We start from the raw sequence: 26,575 nt of genomic DNA on the forward strand, positions 1-26,575 counted from the left end.
CGAACAGAAGTATATTATTGTTGTTATTAATATGATTATTATTATTAAATAATTCAAAAAATTGATGATATATCTGAATTCAAATATTACAATACTAAAAATATTGCTTATGTTTTTTTTTCTTGGGGGGGGGGGGGTAAATCTTTCATGTAGCATACAAAAAACAGCTATACTTCTTTAGAGCTAATCAAAACGAAATATATAATAAACTGATCAACCTTCGTTCAGCCTGAGGCAATTATTTCATTATATATATATATATATATATATATATATATATATATATATATATATATATATATATATATATAGATATATATTCATATATATATATATATATATATATATAAATATATATATATATATATATATATATATTCATATATATATAAATATATATATATATATATTCATATATATATATATAAATATATATATATATATATATATATATATATATATATATATATATGAATATATATATATATATATATATATATATATATATAAATATATATATATATGAATATATATATATATATATATATATATATATATTTATATATATATATATATATATATATATATATATGAATATATATCTATATATATATATATATATATATATATATATATAACGCCACATCAATGCCCATGACAATCTTTTACTGAGACAAGAGTAAATAATAAATTCCCGAGTATCTAATGTAAAATCTTTCCTCTAGGGTCCCTCGGGTATTCAACGTCCATTTACGCTAAGAAATGAACAAATTTCTTCCGATTGACAACAGTTATCCAACAAAGGGCTGCTCTGTGATGATTCTGATGTGCTTTTGAATACCAGTTTACCACAAATGCCTTGGCATTTACTGCCAAACAGTAGACAATGCTTCGATTTCCCACCCTCCTCTTTCGAATACCAGACGGAGGTAAATACAGCCAATCAAAGATTGAATCAAATATTTACCGAAGCAATTTCAATATTTTCAAAATCAATAGGAACATTGCCAAGAAAATGAAACTCACGACTGCTATGTCATTTGCTGATGAAAGCTCACTTGAAAATGACTACTTTCTCCAAGTCGTTTTTTTGAAATCAAATAAAAGACTTAAAGAGTATAGAAATGGTATATTATAGATCGAAATATTTTTCTTTTATATGTTGTTTTAAAATAGAAGAAGCGAAGAGACGACGATTTTTTATTAAGATAGGAAATAAAGAAATATTTCGTGTGTAGGAAAGATGAGCAAACATTCTCTGCAGAGCTATATAATTGCTTAGAAGAGAGTAAAATTAATGGTATGTTTCTGTCTTTTGAAGAAAAAAGAGAAGAAGACTGAAGCTACTTATCATGGAAGACCACTTAGGTCATCTTTACAAGAAGAAACAAATCCAAGTCATAATTGTTATCATTCTAATTATCAAATATGTGTGTTTTTTTTACAAATAACCACTCTGAACATGTTAAGAGAAATTTTGATCTATTTTGGGAGATATCATGTATTATAAGTCGTGTCAGAGGGGATGGGTGGGGGTGGGGGCTGGGTGGGGGCTGATGAGGGATGGGTTTGGTTGGGTGGTGGGGTGGGAGGAGCCTTTCTGTTTTCCATTGTTTTCCTCGTATATTTTCAAAGTGAACGTGAAGAATGTTAGAAAAGAAAATAATGTTAATATTTCATGTTATTTAACAATTAAATACATTATTTGCAAACTGCTGTATCTATTAAGAAACATGAACAATACATGGAATAAATTTATACATAAAGAAATCCAAGTGGCTCGATGATGTCATATTTATACTTGCTCAAGTCGTCAATTTGTCATCAATCCTTCCCTCCTTCCAAATGGATTACAAATCCCCTTATCTCTGTGAGCGATTTGTCCATCACAAGTGGGTATTTTTTCCGTATAGGCTATTATCATTAACGTTGAAGGTTTTTTGAAAATTTGCTTCTATAAATCTCCTATAAAAAAGGTAACATCATATTCCTTGCCAATGCCTATTTACAAAGAGGAGATGCTAGTGGTTTTCAAGTCAATATCTAACATGAGGTAGAATTTCAGAAAAATGAATAATGTATGGAGTTTCTGAACTTTGATTGAATAAAAATTCAATGATATGATCAAATCAAAAGCGATACATTCAACACTGTATAATTTGGCTTATCAGTGATAGCCATCACGAATCGCGCGATATTATAAACACTACAATGACGTCATAGAGCTGCCGTATGGGCGTGAGCAGTTAACAAACAACACTGAATTGTAAATAACACTTATTTTATAGACATTTATTTTTGAAAATAATTATTACTACTTCACTGTTGCTTTCCATGTCTCTACGGTTCTTTTAATCCTTCAAGAGTTGTCTATATTTCCTTCATTTTCTCGGGAGACTGCGGATGGTGGGGCGGAGGGTGTGGGGGGGGGGTGGGGTGGGGGGGTGATGTTAATAAATGGCCCAATTGGCGGTCGTTGTTGGTAAATTATAATGCAAAATAATCCAAATTTAACGCAGCATCCAAAACAAAACATACGGTACATTAGTGTGGAAAATGTCTCCAATAATCCAATTATCTATGCTCTGTCGCCAAGTTAATAAAAACATCCTTTTGTTAACATTTCACGGCAAGGCCCATTAAAGAAGGCGAAGGTTTTCAGATACAATGAAAACGTATTAGAAGACGGTGTGGGTAATACTAAACTATAAAATAAACCAAATGGAATCAATTCAACTTCAATAATGTATTGAGGAGTAGTTGCATGGTATATGCTAGATCATATTTCGAAATTGACTGTAAACAAACATAAATTTATTATGGATGGAATGGATATTTACCCTCTCTCATTTTCCCTTACAAAATTGAAGTAAATATCCTAATGGAATCGCAAATTATGATGGATAGTTTCCATTACGACTGGCATTATGCAACCATGTAACGGTAGCATGTTAACTTCATATAATGTAGGTGTATGTGTATGTGTGTGTGTGTTTTGGTTTGTTGTTTCTAAATGTACGTGAGTACTGAACGGTGGCATCTCCTCTTACGAAATAACAATGCTAAACAGAGAGGAACATATTATGATGGATTCAAAGTGAATCGATCGATTAAATCATCTCGTTTAGGACTCATACCCTAATGGAGGTACGGTTTTCCTGCATTTTCGTCTGCAATTTACCAAGATTCTTTTTGAGGAAATTCAGTAAACTAATGCTAGGGATATTGAGTGAACCAATGTATTATATTTCTCAACGTTCTGTAATTTTCAAGCACTTTTTCGAAAAAAGGGGGAGAACAGACCCACAATAATCTGTCAGGCTCCAAATTATCTGTCAGGCCCCCAAACAATTGTCAGGAAACAGATCTTAATTATTTTATGACATGTCATATATCTGCCCCCCCCCCTCACCTAGACAAGCATCCCCCCGTGAAAGCAGAGGTCTGTCTACACCCCTGCATGTGTATACTATGCAACATTGCCTTCTGTGATAATCGTACTATTCCTTTTCGGCCGTCTATTGTTCTACCAGATATAAAATAATTTGTTTGTCACAGAAAATTTGGCTAACCAATGTTTCAAAACTGACTTGAATATAATTTGAAATTCTACTTTTAATAAAATACCTAGAAAAGAACACCTCTGTACTAAATAAATATAAATATATATATATATATATTTGTTTTAGTTCAAAGACACGCTTTACCCGGTGCTCTGAAAGATGGGCGTTTATTATTAGGCTGTTGCTAGCAATATCATGCATGTAGCTTCCTATTTACCTTACACAGTAAAGGATTTACGTCTAATTTGTCAAATTATGTATTGCATTTTAGAAAGAGAAGCTGTTTTTTGTTTGTTTTTGCTTTTAGTAAAAGTTAGCTGTGAATTACCAAATGTTAAACGTATAACCGTCTGCTTTCACAATACGTAGAAGACGAAAATACGAAATGAGTTCTTCTTTGAGTTCTAATCATAGATTCAGATGTTCTTATGTGAAATTCATAAGAGTTTCATTTCGTTTAATTTGAGACGTAGATTATACCGTTTCTTTCTAGTTATTTCTTACTTTATAAAATTCATAAAGTAAGAAAGTAAGGAAGATAATCATCGTGCTTACACATCTGTTTATTTGATTTGGAAATGAAATTCTAGTCTACATGTCTAATATTTAACAATCTCGGAAATCAATGACACACGTTCATTTACATAAAATGAAATGAGAGACAGAAGGAAACACAGATAGTGCAGTAACGAGATCAGAAAACAGTTGCAGGAACGTAGCGACTCTGCGGCTGGGATTGAGAAGTTTATTTCATAATATATATTTTTTTAATTCATCGATTGTCGAAAACCTTTCTGGTTGCATATTGGGTGGTGGTGGTGGGGGGGGGGGGTTGAAGGTGGCCCTACCGCATGATGCAGGACATATACCTAGCTTTTACCTGTTTTGCTCAAACGGTCCTGACCAAACAAAACTTTCACAAATTCCATTTCTATAAATATTTTTTTTAAGTTTGGAGAACTTCATTCTTCCATTTCTAAGTTTCTTGACCTTTGACCTCTGACATCTGACCACATCGATCACGCAGGGGCGAGTTTAAATGGCACGAAGTTTGAACTTGATCGGTCTTTCGGACTAGGAGGAGTTCGCTACACATTTTCTTACGAACAATTTAGGTCAATTTGAACTTTGACCTTCATTGACTTCGACCCTTAAAACCCACATAAAGTAATATTTTAAACCTGCCCCATTATTCTCCACATATCTTGTGGCATAATGACGTTTTCCAACGTAATGGCTACAAAGCTGTTTTGGGAATATTTGACCCTTGACCTATGACGTCACCAGTCACACAGGCATGGTTTTTCATGGTCAGGTACCTATACCTACCAAGTTTTAACTTGATCGGACTTACGGTCTATAGGAGGAGTTCGTAACACACTTTTTTGCTCTTTTTTACTCACACACCCCACACTTCCGCACATTTCTGAGGTTTGGGTGAAGTACAATATCTCATCTCCCTTTACATTACATGTAGGGAGATAAGTTAAACAATGAGGAAGTTTGACCCAGATTTGTAAATAAAAGAAAATTATTCACTTTTCTATAAAAATAAACATCCTCACTTTAAGGTACCAGACGGTGATGGGTAAGGTAACTGTTCCACTGGAGGGGCCTCACAGTCGGCTCCCCCCCCCCACTCCGTTAGGTTACAGTGTTAAAAAGGCCCTGGCATGATAGTAACGGGCCGATTAGGTAAACATAATCATTACGTCAATACGTAATAGTCAGTGCTTGCCACATTTTAACACCACTTCGTAGTTTAGAGAATTTGTTTCATTATAAGTTGAAAATTCGTATGTGATGTTGTCTGGACTACCAACGTTAGCACCTAGACAGATAAACAAATATTTAATAATAGGTATATTAATAATGTTATCGCCAAAATCGCACGAAAACCATATGCAATTTATATATATTTGTTCATTAATATATGAGATTGTAATTTCATCATTTGACACCACGTGGTTGTTTGCATTCTAAAATGAAACGGATAAAGGTAAGCTAAAAAAAACAGGTCGGGTAAGTATTGTGTCTCCTTTTAACTTCTGTTGAAAATGTTAATGCACTTTAACTATATTGAAGTTTAAACAGATATATAACTATCAGTTAGGAAACGATTTATTGAAGAAAAATAAAGAATATATAAGAAAAACTCCCTACATCATTTCCTGTATTGATTAATGTCATATTATGGCTTAAAATGATTGGACAGGGTGACTAAAACCGTATTAATAGAAAACTCAAACAAAATCAATGCTTAATCAGTGTAACGTATACGTGTTAAGTTTGTCAAGTTTTTGATATACTTTCAAGAAAATTAAAGTCTCAACATCTTCTAAAAAAAGAAGAAGAAGAAGAATTAACTCACCAAGTAAAGTTTTCGTCCGTGGTGTTTATGAGGGCAAGGGTGGTTAAGTAACACAGGAGTACACATATAAGTCAAAAGCTAAATGGTATGTTTGAAATCAATCTGATAGATTTAATACCTTAAATTAGAATTAAAAAAATGGTTTATGGAATAAAACTTACTCTTGAGTTGAACATTAAATTAGAAGTTTCATGTTTTAGGGTTTTCATATATCAGAATATGGTAAATTTAAATATTGTTTATTTTTGTATGAAATGCATATAAAGGTGTACACTACCCTCGATTTAATCAAACACATAGCGTGACGTCACACCGTTTATGAAATCAAATTAATCAATCTAATAAGGTGCTATTAATTAAACAGTAAAGCAGCTTGGGTTGATAGTAGGAGATTTAAAAAAAAATCTTTTTCGATATATTAGAAATGTAGTTGATCTTGTGTGATTGGTCAAAAATATTGAAATATGGTGGAGCAAAGTTAAACATTTGAAACTATCCGATTGGCTATTTTACAAATGATTTAAACTATTATGGGAAATTGTCTTTTCTGATGAAATATTTAGGACTGCTCGCTGGTCAACCTTTATCATGACTTGTTATAGGTCTGCGGTATAAACGACAAGAACTGCTTTAAGTTTAAAAGATGTAGAACTCATTTACTGTAAGTTAACAATGGTGTCATGCCATAACATCAGATCACGTGATCACGTGATACAGGGTGAAAAATTCTAAAGGGCTGATGTACAATGATTTTAAATTAATTTTGAATTATACACTCAATACAAAAATTTGCTGCTAACGTTTATTATCCTCGTGGTATGCTGGGTTTCATTTCTGATAATGAAGGCAGAAAGAGCAAAATTTGAAGTAGGAAAATAAAACTAGGAAAATTAGCCATTCATCCATCCAACAATCAATCGATCAAGCAGTCAAGCAGTCCAAAAGTATCTTTGTCGGTCTTTTTGTCAGTCAGTCTGTCTGTCTGTCAGTCAGTCAGTTAGTCAGTCAGTCAGTCAGTCAGTCAGTCATTCAGTCAGTCATTCAGTCAGTCAGTCAGTCAGCCAGTCAGTCTGTCAGTCAGTCAGTCTGTCAGTCTGTCTGTCAATCTGTCTGTCTGTCTGTCAGTCAGTCAGTCTGTCAATCTGTCTGTCTGTCAGTCTGTCTGTTTGTCTGTCAGTCAGTCTGTCTGTCTGTCTGTCAGTCAATCTGTCAGTCTGTCTGTCTGTTTGTCTATCAGTCAGTCAGTCTGTATGTCTGTTTGTCTGTCAGTCAGTCAGTCTGTCAGTCAGTCTGTCAGTCGGTCTGTCAGTCAATATGTCTGTTTGTCTGTCAATCAACCAATTCAGCCATAAATCAGTCTGCCTTTCAGTCAAACAATCATTCTGTGTTTTCAGTTAATCAAACGCGCAATCGATCAAACCATACAGTCAGTCAATCAATAAATCAGCTAAATGGTTAATCAATCAATCAATCAATCAAAACATACAACATGTAGGCATATTAAACTACGAGAGATGACAAATATTTTCTTACCAATCGCAAGGCACCAATTGTTGTTTTCAGTATAAGAACGTACTTCGTAACACTTTGTTCCAAATAGCACTGAATTAACGAAGAAGTAGATGAGCAGAAAAAGTAGCTTTCTTGAGTTGTTGTGTATGTACCTCCAGGTAAGATACCGGGGAAGCAGGCTCTTCTGGCCCTGTCTCTTTATAGGGGGCTTCAACCAGCTCGCGGCGCTTTGATGTTAAGGAAAATGAAAAGAAAAACAAAAGGTTTTGAAATGCAAGAGATTTTCAATAAACATCATATTGACTTACATATTAGCAAAAACATTTTGTCTTCAATACTACAATGTCCTATTTACCAAATCAATAGGCAGTTGACTTCAGCTATCATTAATGATAACAATAGCCAATCGAATGGTACACATATTGACTTTATGAAACAACTGCACACGGATATGTTGGTAGCAAGGAGGAAAGATAACGAGTGGAATTTTCTTGCATAACTATTTTACTTCAAAACCACTAAGTAGCAGTAAACCGTTTCAAAGAGTAATACTGTTAAAAAATTCTTTTCAAAATCATCTCGCGGTGTACCATACTTGTCGTCTTAACACATTAAACCTACTTCGGAATAATAAAGCCTAACAAACGCAGAAACTTAAGGGTGATTTAGTAACAAGTTAGAAAATGTAAGACAATGTTGAAAGAGTGAAACTCGCTAAAATACCGTCTAAGTTCCTACCACTAACCCCTTCCGCTCCGGCCCTCCGCCCGCCCCCCCCCCCCCCGCCAGATCGCCTTCCCAACTCCTGTCTGTTTCCTATAGGAGACAAATACGTTTCCAATGGCACATTTGCAAAACGTTCGTTTTCAACTTAGTTGAATAAATACCAATTTATTCATTATATACATTAGCATGCCGATACTATACCTCCAACAGACGGGTGCATGAATGTGGTGTAGAGTAGAGGGAAGGGCAAGGGGCTGACAGGGTCAGAGGTATCGGTCGTACATTATCATCTCTACAAAGTCTACCTTTCTTTCAAAAAGAATAACGGCACTTTTCCAAAACCTCTTAGAAACAGAAAAACGTAAGCGCGAATTGTTATAACGAGCTAACACTGTATGCACTGGCGGATCCAAGGGGGGGGGGGGCCAAGGGGGGCCATGGCCCCCCAAAGGTGAGCCAAAAAGTGTTTTCGAACATCCGCTAAATCATATGATCGGAAATTAAAAAAAATCGAGAGGCATGAGGATTTACAGTTTAACACCATTTTGCAGTTACAGGCTGGTTGTAAGAAATTTATAACCTATGAGAAATAAAATTTCTTGAGAAAGATGATGCCAACTTTGTTTTATAAATATTTTAGAAAATTACACCTGGGAAACATTTTTTTTAGAAGTAAATTAACATCACCATTGTACATCGCACCAAATTGCATCTGAGGGCATTCAGCAATAGAAAATTTTCCAAAGGGGAGGGGGGCACCCCCTCCCCTTAGACCCCTCCTCCACATCACTCTAATGCCACTTTGACCCCTCCCAAACAAAGGCCCTGGATCCGCCAGTGACTGTATGGCGTATTGCAGATGTGTTCTTTTCATTTTTAAATTGGCTACTGAAAGCATGTCTTTTGAAACACCCTGCTTAAAATGACGACGCCTTAGTCCCAATTCGTTACTGCCACATTCACCCCCGTATACATTAATAGTCTCCCAGACCTCGTAGAGCTATAAATAAAGGCTATCATTGGAGCTATATAGTTTAGTATCTCCCCTATTTGCCGCGACATTTCATTTCACAGTGATGTAAGTTATTAATGGTTCTCTCGTGACAATGTCATAGAGAGTAGAGAAATGGTCATTCACGTATACTGGCAAAAAAGAAGTAGGTTAATCCGTATTCCATTGGGTAAAAAATGTCATGTTCCGAACTCGCAAACAATCAAAGGGCAATTAAATCATATAAAACGACATGAACATTCACGCGAGGCAATTAAATGACGTCGCTCAATTTAAGTATTTTTTCTTTCTTTCTTCATCAAATGGAGGAAACTTCCTTCAAAGCAATAACGGTAGTATGAAAACTATATAGTATATATTGCAATTGCCTTAATGGAGTTGTCAGACAAATAAATCAAGGGCTTTTGCAACAATTTGAATTGGCAGTGAACTCTCTCTCTATCTCTCGAAAAAAAAATCTCACTTTAATTTTCTATTGAGGTTTGTTTATTACATCAACGGATATAGTTCTGTATAGCATGTATACACAACATTGAAAAATTACATAAAAATTACATTTTTAAATGGCATTGCATGCTAGTTCCACAACGAAGTGAAAAATATGACTAAATCAATTTTATTTAACAAGAAAAGGGGACAAAAGAAAGGAAGTAAATTTTCATATATACCAGCGATGGGTTTTCATTAAATACACAGTAATAATTAATCTACCCTGCATATGCTTCTCCTGTTTATTACTTAGCATTTTATCACTGATCAGTGACTGTGATGACATCATGCTATATTCGGCGTATTGGTATATGAGTCATAAAATGACTGTTTCGTTTGTCATTAATCATATGGTATATCATACATATATATATATATATATATATATATATATATATATATATATATATATATATACAATTTATATAATTTAGAATAGCGCCTCTTGTAAATAAGAGAGGCCCACCCCCCAACACGTACAAACGCACACAGTCACGTGGTTTTATGAAATTTATATATATTTTTTATTTCAAGTTTGAATTATAACATCAAACTATGTTACTTCTCGAGAAAGTATGTTTATTTTTTTCTACCCACACATTAAAGATAAAAAATATATAGTTATTCTTGAAGAGGATTCTCCAACCATTTTCATAATTAGGTGGGAGTTAATTGTCCGTTTGACGTATTTAAATAACCAGACGCCCATATAACTACGTAGGAAATATATTATATATATGTATATATATATATATATATATATATATATATATATATATATGTATATATATGTATATATATATATATATATATATATATATATATATACGGTATATATATATATATATATATACTGTATATATATATATATATATATATATATATACAGTATATACGGTAACATAAACCATAGACATGTGTCCTCCTCCTCCACACTATTATCATATATAGACTTCGTCGCCATTTTAGAGACATAAAATGGTACGTCATTTGACCTTTCATCTGTTGCATTTCTTTGGCTTTACATACCATTCCCCCAACCTAGTCTATTAATCTCACAAGTTTTGTCTGTGCAAATATTTTTACCCACGATCGTCAAAAAACCCATCAATGTAATTAACTATAAATCATCATTGGTCTCTCATTTCTTCAAACTTTCACTGTTCTACCAGGTATAACTTTTCAACAGATTTATGGTATCTGATAACGTCATTCGTGACGTTGAATTTCTTTGATTCCGTCTCCTTCTTTTCTCTCCTTTCTTTCAGTTTATATCTCTGCCACTTTCTCACTGTCCTTTTCTTTTCAGTTATGAAAGCGTACACTACCTCATCGCTCAGTTTTTTTTCCCGTTCTTGTCTCCCGTCTGCATATACTTCAAGAACTATATGTATGCTAAGGGGAATGTTTGTCGCAAATGGATTGCGACCAACCAAAAACTCACGCGTTAATGTTTTACGATTTGATTTTTTTTCTTCTCTCGAAAATGTGATATTCGATCAGGGAAAATCTATAAAATATGAAGAGTTTAAAAGATTTGTTTGGCGACTTAAGTTCCCCACTTTTTTGTTCATCCGGAAGATAACAGCCCAGGGATTAACTCGTAGCTATAGATTAAGGAAAGATTAACTATATTAAACTATATAGCACGGTTACTGGCTACATTGACCCGCGAAACTTGTGAACCTTCTTGTGACCGCTTAAAGTCAACTTGGCGTAACCGATACAAACGAACCAATCTGAGGGTACATATAGTTTTTTTGTTTAATTAAGCAAAGCCCACGAGCCAATGAAATGCTATACACCTCGTGTCGCCATAAGACTTGATTTCTCTTATGGGATACGACTCATCAGTAAGGCTTAAATAATTGAATCCGTCACAGACGAGACAGTGTAAAGGACACATACATTGAACATGAAATGATGCTGCAGGCATTTGATTCGTTAAAGCTAGCTTGTATAATCTTGACACCTTACCTGTTGAATAAATCAGCTAATTTCAACTAAATCGTCCTGGTTTGGATAAAAAAGAAGAAGATGCAACATAAGCAAGTCCTCGGGTTTTGCCAAAAGACAAACGATTTAATGAAAATATCTTCAAGTTAGTGTCATCGTTAAGTCACGTTATGGGCTGAATAGCAGTGCATTCTGAAGTTCAATTCGTTCAGAAAGCTTAAAAAAATGCATAGAATTGTGGATTAATAAACGTCGCGTAAGCCCTAGGGTGAAATTTATACCCCCTCTAAGCTGAAATGGCATCGCTGTTGGTAGGGTTTATGCGCACTTGAAGCATAATAGTAATAGTGCATTCCGATGTAATAAACCACTCTGAAGGCTTTCAGCTTCTAAAGTGATGTACAATAATGTTAAAAGCTCAGATCTATTTGTACCGAACCAAATCTTCAGATTAAAAAGAGGTTTTTAGCTTATAACATCTGGCATCAAAGCCTAGTTTCAAATGCTATAGGAAAGAAGTATTTACACACACACACGCACGCACATACACACACACAAACGTAACTTTGAGCCATCATGTCTGATGTCGGTGTAACCCATAAGTTATACGATTTAGTAGAAAGCCAAAGTATTATTAATGTTTTTCAAATTTGTATGATTCGTATTATTTCATAGTTATTTTATTCGTCCTCATGGATTTGACCTCACTTGTACTCTCGGGTTATTGTGTACAAGCGTATACGTATTAGTACAATACAGTAACGTACTCACATTCAGCCTTGTAATCGTTCTAGTCATTCTGATAGGATTTGTACTTGTACCTGTATTCATATTGTTATATACCCTTACTACAAGTAAAAACTGCCTAAACTGAAAAATTTAAACTTTGTATCAAGAGGGGCGGGGAAGTGGGTTAGTGAAATCAATATATCAAATAACACAGCCATCAAAATGAAATCCTTTGATAGGCCGTCCCCCCCCCCAATCTTTTGTCTGTTTATATTCCATTTCCATCGTTAAAAAATGGTGTTTATTGAAGTAAATAAAAAAAAACCACTAATACAATGGCTTCCGGATATACTAAATAATAATAAAACAAATACAATCTTAGAGGTACTGGTAAGCCGGATCTGTATTGATTAATCACACAAACCACATGACGTGTGCATACAATGTTTGCTTGACATGGTACCTATTTACAAGACCAATCGACAGGAGTTTGTTTAGTCTGCTGCTCCCCTCTGTGTGACGTAGAAACAGCAGCTATGGTTTTATGTCAACATCAAGGAGAACACAGATAAAACTGCATAGGATATACTGTATCATGCAAAACCTTATCTAAGCTTTTATTATATACAAATTTGTATTTAAATATTCACTAAAATTATAATAAAAAAAAAGAGAGATTAGTTTCAGGCTAAGTCCCACACCATTTAACTATTAACATTGTTAATTTATGCTAGGTCTATTAAGATATGAATTTTTGTTTTGACTATATTTCTTCACCTTTTACAAATTAGAACCGTATCAGGGAAAGGGAAACTCTCTCGCTTTTGCGTTAAGTGAAATTTCAGGCCCAAAAAGAAACTTCGAATTGAGGGACACAATTGTCTGAATACTGCTTTAAGATCACAATGAACCCACACTTAACATTCACTTCTGATATGAAAGTCTTTATAGTATGAGGTAACGTGTTAAGGAATGTTAGATTGTGCGAACAGCTGACTTTCCTCATCCGAGTGTTTACTATCGTGGACAAGTTTAATTCAACGTCAACAGAGCGCGACTAGAACAGTGATTGACGGTCCTCACTTGACACGTATAATTAAGTTTAATAATGCTTAACACCATGGGGTGGACATTGATATTATAACAACATTAACAGAGTGTAAAACAAATGTCCTCGCTGAGCCTCTCGATGGGGACTTAAACCATACTGTGGTTGTGAGTGCATGGATAAGGTCTTTATAGGTTAAAATATTAATCAATTTGAAATTGGTGTGTTTATGAAAGAGGGGCGAAAAACAAACGTTTGCAATATTAAGGCTTGCTATTATACGCTGATTAATTCATCTGAAGCAATCGTCAAATCATTACTCTTTCCTGCATGTAATTCTTTTTCTTTTGTTTTAAGATAATTTTGTTAACCCTGCATGTCATTGCAAATCTATGTGAGGAATGCAGGTGGGTTAAACATTCCACATGTTCCAGGTTGCGAGAATGTCATATTTTAATATTAACGTGATATTAAAACTAGCGGGGGAAGCTGGTTATACCATATCTATAGAGTTTACTAACAGATCCTAGTTTATGCAAGCAATCAGTCAACGGACGAACACACCAACCAATCTTCGTACACACCAACTAAAAACCAGAATGCACGGACGAACACACCAACCAATCTTCGTACACACCAACTAAAAATGACAAACGAGCAATCGCCAAAACCCTGAAATGGACATATAATTTAAAATGTCGATTTTATTTGTAAAAATTACAGTCACGTTTCTGAGTAATATTGCTGAGCTATCTCTATTTCGTTCTGAATCCATCATTGACACGATTTAACAGTTTCCAAAAAGAAGATTAACTTTGAAGACAAACAAGCTAAAAAGTGATAAAATTTTCATTTATTCATTAGCCCCCTGATCCCTCATATTTACACAGTGTTTTAACTGCGAACCTATACAAAAGGACTGAAGTTTGCGCAGTGATGACCTTGTAGTGGTTAATACACGCAAATCATTTCGCTTTGCAGTTTGAAGGACGCTTCATTTCCTGTTCATCTTCTTTCTCATCGTTACTATATATTATTTTCTTGCCATGTGTCATAAATATCAAATCAATGCAAATTTTTATCACGACCAAAAAAAAAAAAATCACGATAATTCAGATACATTTTACTATTTTTTTCAACGTCACGTTTCATCCCTGAAAGCAATCCGAGTTCCATTTCCTTCAACGAGTTAACCGATGAAGTTGTGATTATCTAGGCCATATAAATTTTCCTTCACTAGTAGCGATTATTGGCTATTGATATGAAGTACCAAAAGTAACAAAGAACTTGTAAGTATATACCCTTAAGGAGATTATGAGTCTATATGGAAACGTATTGATCCAGTGTAACATTAGATATATTCTTCCGTGTGAGCAGCATAATATGTGATGTGTTTATAATTCCTCGGTGCAACCTTATACAACATAAACCACAACCTTATAGCTCTTTAGGACTTAAATAAAAATGAAAGTTGATGGAAAAGATACATGTTACAGAAAATGGAGTTTTTGATTTAATCGGTCGAAGAGGAAATTTCAGAATAAGTAGGAAAAGAGGATTCACATATATATACTGAGTTAACGATTTATCAATGATATCTATAAATGTATTTTTGTCTTTCTTTTCACACAGCTATGTGCATCATACTCAAATTTACAGCCAGCTGTACGGATTCTACGTATACAATGATACATGGGTATGATTGACCTTAGTCGGAAGCTACGTCTGATGACTACAACGTCATGAATCAATCGTTGTTTGTAAACAATTTATCATAAATTTGTAGAGAGTAGGATCAGTGTGTTTTGCAATTATACCTTTTGTACAGGTAACTGGTATATATATAGTGACTTAACTTGTGTCGTCATCCGAATTGATGTTCAAGGTTGCTAGTTATGTGTATAATTATTGTTGTTAGTTTAGAGTAGACTAAATTCGACGTTAATCAAGTGACAACTTTGGAATGTGAATTGAGAAAATTCCTTTGGAGCATTGAGTGGATGTTTGTGTATAAACGACATGATTCCTTGTCTGTAGAAATCGTGTCGTGTCGAGTCGTGGAATACACACCTACTTTAATTTATATGATATATACTTGGCGCTTTTGCTACTCCTTAAACGCACATATATGATAAACTTGGCGCTTTTGCGACTCCTTAAACGCACATATCCACAACACACAGCTCTCGTATAATGTAAACTATATGCTGTAGTTAATTCTTTCCTTAGAAATGCTGAACTTAATATTCAAGTCTAAGCGTTCACATATCGTTCAATGATTTCTTACAAGACCTATTTAGGATTATTGATTGATCGACCCAATATTTGAATTTGTCAGTTGTACACATAATATAGTAAAAACGTCTACAATTTACCACATTTATAAGCTAACTAATGTTTTCTTAAAAAGCAAACTGATACAATTCCTGTCAATTTTCTTCTTTCAAATTGATGAAATCATATAACTTAGACGTACAAAGTAGCCTAATCATAAGATATGGCTTCTGCCATGCGACCTTTCAGCGTTGTATTAAGTTGTATATATTAACACTACAGCAAGCGTTAAGTGTCGCTTGTGACGTCATCCATCTGAAACGTCCGAGAGTTGTCTTATTATAAACTGAGTGACACGCGATGTGAGGACGAGCAAAATGGGATCGTTTTTGACCGCTCTGTTTTAGACGAATAGCTATAGAAGGTGCTCGTCAGAAAAGTGCTTATGACCACGGGGGGTAAACATCCATGGCAAGCTACACTTTGACAGAATTGAATGATTAAATGTGTCGTATATTAATGTGGAATTACGTAACATCTATTCTTCGTTGGTATTTATTAAAATTGATTGCGACTCTAAACTACCGTGGTAGGTTTTGGAAGCCTTGTACAACTGATAAATGATTTTAATCTTTTAAATAATTTATAATCAGTAAATCTGTTGAACAGAGACAACAAAATATTTTCGATCGTGCAATTTGAGAGTCAAATTAGAAGTTTGCTTTCTCGCACTTATTTGCATAGGGCGGACAAACTTCCACTGCTTATGTGGTAAGTTATTACAGGTCTAATATTATCAAACTAAGGCTTGCTTCGACAAATTATGTAGCTTTGAAGAAACATGTAGACGTTTACGAAGGAGTATCCTATTCAAACCGACCCAGCATCCGATCTTGGTATATTCTACGACTAAACACCTCCTATGATCTCGAGAAGTCGTTTAATTGCCAGAATTTGGGATAATTGCGCCATTACGTTAACCAGATCTAAGACAAGCACATGTTTTTTTTCACAGAGATATATGACAATCACCTAAAGGAGTCACGTGACAGTGGGGTAATGGGAGACTTCTGCAGACTTCCGCTTGCTCTGTTTTAATTTTATAATAAAAATGGGGGAAATTAGAACGTCTAGCTCTGTTAACTCACCTTTGTGAATATATGATGCGCATATACGTGTATATTTATATGTGTTTACCGAACAGAGTATATTTCCTCAATAAATGACAAATTTGGAACCCAAATCCCGAATCGTGAAATAAGCTTGAACTTTCGGAAAAAGTACAATTAGTGAAAGGGTGTTATGGTTAAACCAAAACGACAGATTTTGACCTTCCTATCAACCTCTTCATATAAATCAATGCAAAGCATTTTCTCTTGTTCAATTTCGCCATTAAAATGTCCACTCACATAACCGTTGACAGTAACCTTAGGTTCAGACTGCTCTAGGAATATATATTTTAATCCTAAGGAATATATAAGTGGAAGGCATTTTGCTACTTTAGTAACTTTATCTCTTTAAATGGGTGCCTAATCTTTTCTAAGAGCTCAATATGGAGGGATGAAATTATATATGTTATCTTAACGGTTAAGTAAGTAAAACATGTTGGTAGATTGGTTCAGGAATAGTTAAATAAATTATAAGATCAAAGTATGCCGCTGGAGTGATTTGTTTCTTGGGAATTGACCAAAAGGATAGATTTTTTTCGTTCGTGTGTTTCCTTTTAATTTTTCCCTTTCTAAGTTCAACTTGGGGCAATAAAGTGAATCTGATAAAACACGTCTTCATGAACTTAATATAGTCCATTCAAAATGTTGAATTCGGTCAATTAAATACTACTTTAGAATTCTACAGAAAAAAATACCTGCATTCGTATAGGTTAATCAGTCACACTATCAGACAAATGAGTAAAGTATTGTATAAACGGTTTACGTCAGTCTATCAGCAGTGTCCCATACAACAGTGTGAAAGCTAAGTACACATGTGGTCTAAATATCTTAACTTATCATCAACCTGTCATTATTCCGTCCAGTTCATATTGGAGTTTGTCGCGATATATTTAACACTGTTATAATCTGCGCACGTTATAAATATATGCAATGATTTCAATAATGACAGCTTTTATAATATATAAATATATCTTCTCGTTCATGTTCTTGCTTGCGTTGAGCAATGTTGTTTGTTTTCTCATTCAATATTTGTAATCATAAATGATAAACCCTGGAGCCATCGAACAAGGGGCATTGTACGAATATGGACTCTATTTATTGTTTTCGTAAACCTATAGTTTAAACGATGCCCACTGTCGCATCTTGTCTTATAGTGATAAAATATGAAGTGAAGGCCCCACCCACGACACACTTGATTTGTTCATATGTTGGTCCCAATGGAAATATAAACAAGGGCAGGTTACGGCTACCTTTGAGTGGTATTCAAAGCCTGTAACCTGTCGTGAAAGCTTTAGATGGTCATTTTACTGCTGGTACTGACGGTTAAGGTCGCCATGTGAATCAAGAGCACAAAGTGAAGAGTTCACCGCGGGCACCGCGACAAATGACATAGGGAGAATCGTGTTAGTATTCACACTGATGTCTTTAGTTAAAGGAAACCATAAACATATAGGAAAAGAGTTTGATAACATGGCATCACCGAGCATTAAGTGTTTTTGCTTCTAAATATCTAATGTTATACGATGCTGTTGTTATGGGTATTAAAATGGTTAGTTCGAGCATATTGTAAAGGAACTTATCGTCACTTTTGAAAGCAGGATAAATGATAACAAGAAACCATTTACCTTTTGATGCATATCATTATCAGTCACAGCATATTCTATATTTACATAAACAAATTTCCTTTATTTTGAACTCGTTTGCAAATATAAATCACAGGCGTCGCGAGTCAGATCAGGCCCGAGGACAATTATGTCACCCCACACCCCTCCCATTGTTGGTACTCTTCGGTTTTCATTCAGTATATAATGAAAATGAGAATACACTATTTTAATATTTTCCGGGCACGTTTCATATTTGTTCATGCACTTATACTGGCTCTGGCACTGTATCCCCTCCAAGAAAAAAGAAGTTTTGAGTACCAGGGGTTTAAGCAAAGAAGAAGAAGTTAAAGATTCATATACTTGCGATTAATGCAAACGAATTTCTAATCGCGTCTCTATATCAGTCGCTCAAATCATGATAAAGCTCACGTCCCTTTTGCGCTTCCGTACAATTTATCACACTATACATTCATCAGTTGCTGATGGTTGTTGGGTTTGTTGACTACATACTGTAACTACTGTTGTGCAATTTTCCCGGTATGTTTGATAGTTTTACTGTAGATAGACATACGGGTGAATCCTTCACAAAGGAAACTGTTTTATAACATTGAGATAAAATAAAAATTGAAAATAGAGAAGGCCTAAGTATGTCCACAAGAAACCTCTCGTCACTGTCTGATTTTGAAATATTTAGCATGAATATACAATAGATAAAGAACAACGTACAACACTCGATGTTTCCTTTGCTCGTAAAAAGTGTGGATAATTCATACTTGCCCTATAGGCCAAAATATATACGTGTCGTCAAAACCACTTGAAATTTGGCCGAGCCTGTCATCCATGGGCGTTCTGACAGGTCATCAGTTTAAGGTGCATTTTCTTCAGTTGTACATCAAGGCTATATTAGCTGACAGTTCAATTTCGAATTTTTAATATTTAAACATAAGAGAGTCGTTTTTCTTTCTTTCAACTCATTTCTTCTGGTTATCCATACATTTTTCATAGCAGCCACAAAGATTATCTTTAATACTGTTTGAGTCTTTGTCAATCTTTCAAAAAAAGACTGGTCTTACTAAACTTATCTGATTAAGTCTATTTGAACTGATGTTATCATATTATTACTAAAAACAAAGGAAGGTAAATTGTCATTTTATTTCCTTTTTAATTTGTAAGAGATTTTTGTTATATGGCGTACAATGTCAAAGCAGATATGCTGTACAAGAGCTATTCTTTTCAGCCTAGCGTTGGCGTATACATGGGGGAGGGGGAGGGTGGGGGGGGGGAGATATTGATAACCGTGGTGGCTAAGGGGTCAACAGGGGGTAAGCGGAACAAAATTGGGATCCGTAATGCCAAATGACTCTGTCAACGAATTATTGAATTATAAACGCTGTCAAAGCTGTCGCTGGAACGCAATTTTTTAATCAGAGATACTACATAGGGCTACATGTTATAGTAGCAGTCGTAGTGAGAGAATAACTGTCACGTAATGAGTATATAGTTGAGTGTCACTGTGTTTATGTATATATATATATATATATATATATATATGTGTGTGTATATATGTGTGTATGTATGTATGTATGTATGTATGTATATATTTGTATATATATGTATGTATGTATATATGTATGTATATTAAGTATACTCAACAATGACATAATTTGATGAGATTATTCAGCCTTAATCTCTTACTCAGTACAGTTGAATCTACGAGGGTTATCAGTCGAAGTTAATTGAAGTTACAGCCATTAGCACTGCATTACCGGTTTGAATTAAGCTGGGAAAGGGAAGGATGGGACAGGAAGGACAAAGAAGGGGAAGGGGGGATGTGTAGGGGGAGGGGAAGGAGAAAGGGGGTATAACGAGGACATCGAAGGGTAGCATAGACTGGGGGGGATTCGAGATGGATTTATTTTAATGAAAAATTTCAGCAACATCAAAACTGAAGTTTTGTCAAAGAGATGCATTTCTATGTGTAGGAATCGAAATTGGGGACGGGGTTACATCAGTACAAAATGTTCTGAAGCCAATACTGAATTTTTCATTTCTTTAGACAGAGAAATATACTATATGTGTTATAATAGCAAACACAAATTTATAGTCAATGCTTTCATGTCTTTCTTTCCCAGAACTTTTATACATATTCATTGATGTACTACTGAAGGCCAATCAATAACCAGAGCAGGTCTATACATAGTCACTGGGGCATACCGGTTCTGCGAATGAACGCTCTCGAGAACGCGCAGCTTAAAACATCCATTATCCATAAGTTTAATCGTGCAATATAGAGGAATAATTCTTATTGTTCCCACTCTGTACTACGAAAAAAAATTCTCTGACGGAACAAGCCTGAGAGTGCCATCTGGCGTAATGAAGCCCTCAGCCAAGTCAAAAATTGGAACTGAGGTCATTGTCAATACTCCTTACGTCTGGGAGTCCATAAATATTTCTGAATTTTCCCTAGAGTTCCGTGGAAGAAAAACATTTTCCCTTTCTAATCCTGTAGCGTACGGCGCATTTGGTTCAAGGTGGATGAAATCCCAGCTGAATTTATCTGATATCCAGAAAAAACTCTTGTCACCTGTACAGGCAAGTGTTTAATTAGCACAATATTCAGAAAGTGAGAAATTGCCAACCATCCTGCAAATTGTAGACGAAATAATCATTGTAAGATGTATTTACAAAACCAGACTGGTGAAAAATAAAACTTGACTTTCCCGTTTATCTCTAAAGAAAAACCTTCTTGAAGGTAATTTATTACCTTCTGCATCTGGATATAGTCATTGCAGGTCTGGGTATCATGAAATATGCTCTCATGTTTTGAGGATAGATTTGGAATATGAAATAATAAACAAAGTTTCCACTGTATATGTTGGTGTACAGTATTTAATGACAATGTACGAATTACATTAATAAAACATATTGCCTTTTATTATGACCCCAAAATTAATTTGATTGAGACTTAATCTTAGACTTCATATACTTGAAAGCCAGCAAAGAAATGTTTGGCTACAACAGGATTTGAGCCATTGACCTCAGTATTACAAGTCCTGGCCACTACCCGACTGATCTGTCCAGTCCTTATATTCTTGGCGATCCCTATGTAGTCATTTCTTTGCTGGAGGTGTCAGCCAGACGCCACAGTGCCTTTACATTACCTGAAACAAGATATCACACCTCAAGCTCCGTGGATAGAACGCATCCATTGTTATCCGGAGATCACCGATTCGAATCCCTAGCCTAAATAAGTCTGTGTTTTTCCCCAGTATGTTTATTATTTTTCATGTCAGCATTCCGTGATTCATTTTTAAAAGAATTTAATATACTAATACAAGATATAGGAATAGTTCAACTAACCAATGACCATCTGAAAACGCCTCTTATTATGGCTTACCATCTTATCAGAAATTACCACCTGAAAACGCTTTTTTTACCATGGTTTCACACAATTTTAGGTCCACCAAATACTTTGAGAAGGTATGATATTTCAGACATGTTGCTATCGAGATGACGATTGAGAAGAATCTTATACGATAATCGTATGACAAAGTTAAGTCTGTACTTTACCGCTGTTTTTTTTTACTTGTTGATATTTTCAATGAAAGTGATGTTATTCTACGATTACACGTGTTGGCGCCACTGCCACGGGTAGAGTGGGATTCCGTAATAGAATTTACAACGATAACATCAAGTCCGGACGGGGCAGGCAGACGGTAACTAAAGTGTTACCTCAACGGTTCAAAGGAATAAATGTGACTAGAATTCAAATTAAAATGTCAAACTTCAGTCCTAGTTTCCAAAACAAATGTATTGATTAAATAACCCTTAGCGAGGTTTATTTTACATGCAGATTCCGTCTTGAGCTTGTACTTTTTGGAGGATGTAAGGGGAGACTCTGTGATCGCAAATCTTTTTACTGAGAGTAGATTATATTCATACTCTTGGTTCACTTGAAGGAGCTTCGTCTATATACTGCAGTGTTTATCGCGAGTTACGTAATCGATAATCTTTACCTTCGGGTTCGATTGTATCATTCGTCGATGCAGATGGTTCATGTTGGAAATATTCATCAATTAGCCAACACATTCCATAAAAGAAAAGGTACGAGGTGTGTTTAAAAGTGTTATAAACATGCGTCAAGCGATAATTATGAACTCCCATTGGCAGTGTGTATAACGAATATAGCCGGATTAATATAGTTCAACCTTATTGCGACACATGTTGGCACCGCAAATCCTAGAAGGAATTTGCTGTTTAAAATAAACATTGAGATAACACTATAAAAATGAATATGATTTAAGAATCAAGACCACACATCACAATACACAGGGACTTTAATTGCACTGTAGGTTATTCTGCGTATTCTAAATATGTCACTTTCAATGCGTAATTTATTCGGAAAGTTTTCCGTTCGTTTTCGTACATTAAACGTGTTTGGATCGACGTGCATATAATACGTAATCTTGCTAAATGGACTGAAACTAATTTGTGCAACATTTGTACAATTTTTCCAAGAGCTTAAGCAGAAGTGAAACAAAATCTGCTAAACTTTATCGAAACTCCATTTTGAACTTAACTAAGTTACATTTCATAAGAACCAAAAGCATTATTCGTATATATTTATATATAGATATATTTAGTTTATTTCCTGTCATTCACCTGGATAAACTATAACATAGCCTGAGTTATTTTCATACCGTATTAGCAAGGTGAAACGTGACTATTCAAAGAGAGATTTAATTGCATTATGTCCACCGTGAATCGGACGAGTAATCCTTCCTCTTTTAAAGAAATTTCCAGCATTGAGACAACAAGGAACCGTTTCCTAAATTTTAAAGTCATGCTACCTTCAACTGAGGGACCCGGAAGGCATGTTCCGGTGAATACCAGTGTTTCAAACCATGAGCTAAGATAGGGGAAAAAATGAGAGCGCTTGGTACAACGTTCATCTCTTAAGATATACGCTTCCTGATAAAACGTTTAATAAGTTTAAACCAACTGGAAGGATATCTGGGACAAACATCAAATCCCTAAAGAGCCTGAGTCTTGTATCTTCCAGTTATCTTTGAATTTAGCAAGAAAGGAAAAATCAATCTCACTTTCCGGGATTCGACGTCTCCCGAGGACTGTCAAAACACCAGACAATGATCTTCAACTGGGATATAGACTTTCGTTCAATATCGACAAAAAATGTTGTTTTTATCATATTCTTGATCATAATGTTTTGGAATATCATTTTCAAAATCGAATTTTGAAGACGTGTTGAACAAAGAATGGTGACGTATGAAGTGTACATAGTCTCTTGGTACATTTAATGCGAAGGACGTTATGTATATTAAACAAAGACCAGCTATGAATCATATTGCCAATATTGACGTCCGAATAGGCAGACGTCATTTCAGATAAAAATAATAAAATATATATAAAAAAGACACATATATCATAACCAATTGGGACGACAGGGTTTGAGATTTTGAAACTTAAAGTAGAAGGTTATAGAAAACATAAAAAAACATGGAAAATTGGGTGCTTTTTATTTCTGTATGGCAGGACTGGAACACAAACGTTATTGTAACTATGTGATGCCAGTGTTACTGCATATCATTAGCAGCGAGAAAGTCAATGGACCTTGCCAAAATCGGATCCTTATTTATATGTATGTATGTATGGGTGTACGGATGGATGAATGGATGGATGTATGGAGGGATGGATGGATGGATGGAGGTATGAGGGATGGAGAGATGGAGGGATGGATGGATGGATGGATGGATGTCAGTTTATAACTTCCTTTCCCTTTAATGGAATCAGAGGTTTACAACTCCACCGTTGTAATAGAGGTCGAAGATTTCCTCTAGATAGCGGTATAAGAACAGTTCTAACTTCCTTTTCAGTTGTGAGAACACAGGTTTTTCCTTTACTACAAAACACAATAAACAATGGCTTGTCAACAGAGAACTAGTCTACGCCTGTGTTGTATACGTAACTTAGCAGTACTGACGTGTAATCCTCTGCTTTACGTTGGTAATTTCTATTCTTTACAGGGTACACTTTTGTATTTAATCTCGGGAAACTCTTGAAGTAAAGGGAGAAAAACAATAAAGTATTGATCTCTTTGAAAGAGACTGCAACTTCATCCTACGTTGCAGTTGAAACAAAAATGAGTATGCATGGTAAAAACCTGTTCTTTTATGATACAACTACTATTGTTAGAAAGTGTTAAACACCCTTTGAAGAGATTTGACAATATGTAAATGGTCTTAAAGGTGTTTACTTGATAGCTCACGTGAATGCACATGTTTAAAGCTGGCTGTCTCTGTAATAACAAGAGCCTCGTGCATTGTTCACATAATTTGTCGTAAATGCCGTCATGATTCAACAGTTAAACATAGGTTTCTTTCAATTCTTTCAACTTTGATTTTAGTATCATAGTGTGCTTCCAAAAGGCTGCTAGTATTGACTAAAGACAGCATACGGTAAACTCTTTAACCATGCACAAGTTGCTATAATTTATGTATGCTTTTTGCTCCTCCTCTCCACTTACAAGAACACGTCAAATAAATTGACAACTCTTTTGCGGCTCCGAGAATTTGGAGACTTAATTACACAATCCCTTGTCTTTCTTCCACTTTCTCAATTTTCCATAATACCCTCTTGCCCCTAAACACAAGGTGAGGGGGAAGTATGGTACGTTGACTATATCAAAAGGTCTGGGTTTGATCAAAATTGCTGTTTGTTTTATGTTAAGTCTCCAGCACTCACTGCGTGATACAGGCGGTCTTTCTGTGCTAACAGAAACAATGACACCTTATCAGCTAATTGTATCGTAAATTTAGAACGCTATTAGAAGATTGAAATAACATAAAACAGAGATTTTGAAGGAGCTTGATGATTTTGTACTCAAGAAAAGGTAAGTTTTTAAGACAAAACCAGAACAAAAAAATATTAGACAAATGAAACTGGTATTTTCAGCGCCATGGGAATCGAGGAAGTAATTTGTTACACTGCACAGTTCACCCTGAAAATAGGCTATCCCCAACCGCGAATTGCTCTTGGAGCCTTCTACTACATGCAGTTTATTGTTCATTTCTTAAAATAGATTTATACTTGAATGGACCCAGGAAAATAATGGACAAAAATATAAAAAAGAGTAAAATACAGGGAAAGCGTTTAAAGTTATTAGTGAAAAGGATTTTCACATTTAAAATTGAACATAATTATTCGACTTTTCAACCTTGCATTGATATCTTTGTCATTTCAGATCTGCCGAGATTGCATATGAAATTATTAAAACATCAAATTGTTGACAGCGAAAATGTCAATAATGGCAGTAAATCTAATTTTTACTTAAATCGTTGGCTACACTCATTTCATCTAAGTTCATCTCTCTGATGTAATATTATAAATTCAATGCTTTTAATCCTTGAAACTTAATTACGTTTTAAACGTCATTAATACTCAATCTAAGATTCAGATATCAGAAAGCATTATTTGAATCCAATTTTCACCAACTTTAGACTGACATTTTTCTATTTATTCCTAATTATTATTCAATTGTGCTACATTAAAGCAATCAACTATAATGCCGTGCACTATGTAATATTATATAATATACTTCTTAATGTTTATAACCCTAAATTCATGTAACTGATTCGTTTTTTTCTTTATGTTCTTTTTCGTTGTTGAGAAACAAGATTATAATTTGGCTGATAAATTTGATAGGGACCTTTGGGTGTTGCATGATTATTACCAAAAAACTGTTTTTATCGTAAATTTGGAGAAATAAAATGACAAATAGTGATAATTATGTTTGACAAACGTGTTGGATTGAACTTAATCATGATGTGACGTATCAGTTAGTGAGTTTCTGGCGCCGAATGCAATCTTGTTGAGACAGTCCACCATTTACCTACAAATGACGCAATTGGTTGAAAAAATGCAAACAAGGGTACATGGCATATAAGGAATATATTAATTGGAAAAGAGTTGTAAATTTCTATCCAGTAAATTTATCCTTTTCTTGAAGTTTTCAATTTCCAATTTTGGTTTTTACTGCAGCGGCATCCATTTAAGTATGTTGGTAATGTTTTTTCCAATTTTGTTGAACATCATGAACATCAAA

The 26,575-nt window shown here is 34.7% G+C and overlaps 1 protein-coding gene across 8 annotated transcripts in view; it reads right to left on the reverse strand.

Annotated features, from left to right (window-relative positions):
• The window catches only part of LOC139966486 (NADPH oxidase 5-like), a 193,466-nt gene that overhangs the window by 40,533 nt on the left and 126,358 nt on the right, over positions 1–26,575 (reverse strand). For all 8 annotated transcript variants that reach the window (XM_071969541.1, XM_071969538.1, XM_071969537.1 and 5 more), the window contains one exon: positions 7,468–7,673. In XM_071969541.1, coding sequence (XP_071825642.1) covers positions 7,468–7,673 — 206 coding nt within the window. The remainder of the gene's footprint in view (positions 1–7,467; positions 7,674–26,575) is intronic.

The sequence above is a fragment of the Apostichopus japonicus genome, chromosome 4 (genome assembly GCF_037975245.1).
Source record: "Apostichopus japonicus isolate 1M-3 chromosome 4, ASM3797524v1, whole genome shotgun sequence".
Lineage (NCBI taxonomy): Eukaryota > Metazoa > Echinodermata > Holothuroidea > Aspidochirotida > Stichopodidae > Apostichopus > Apostichopus japonicus.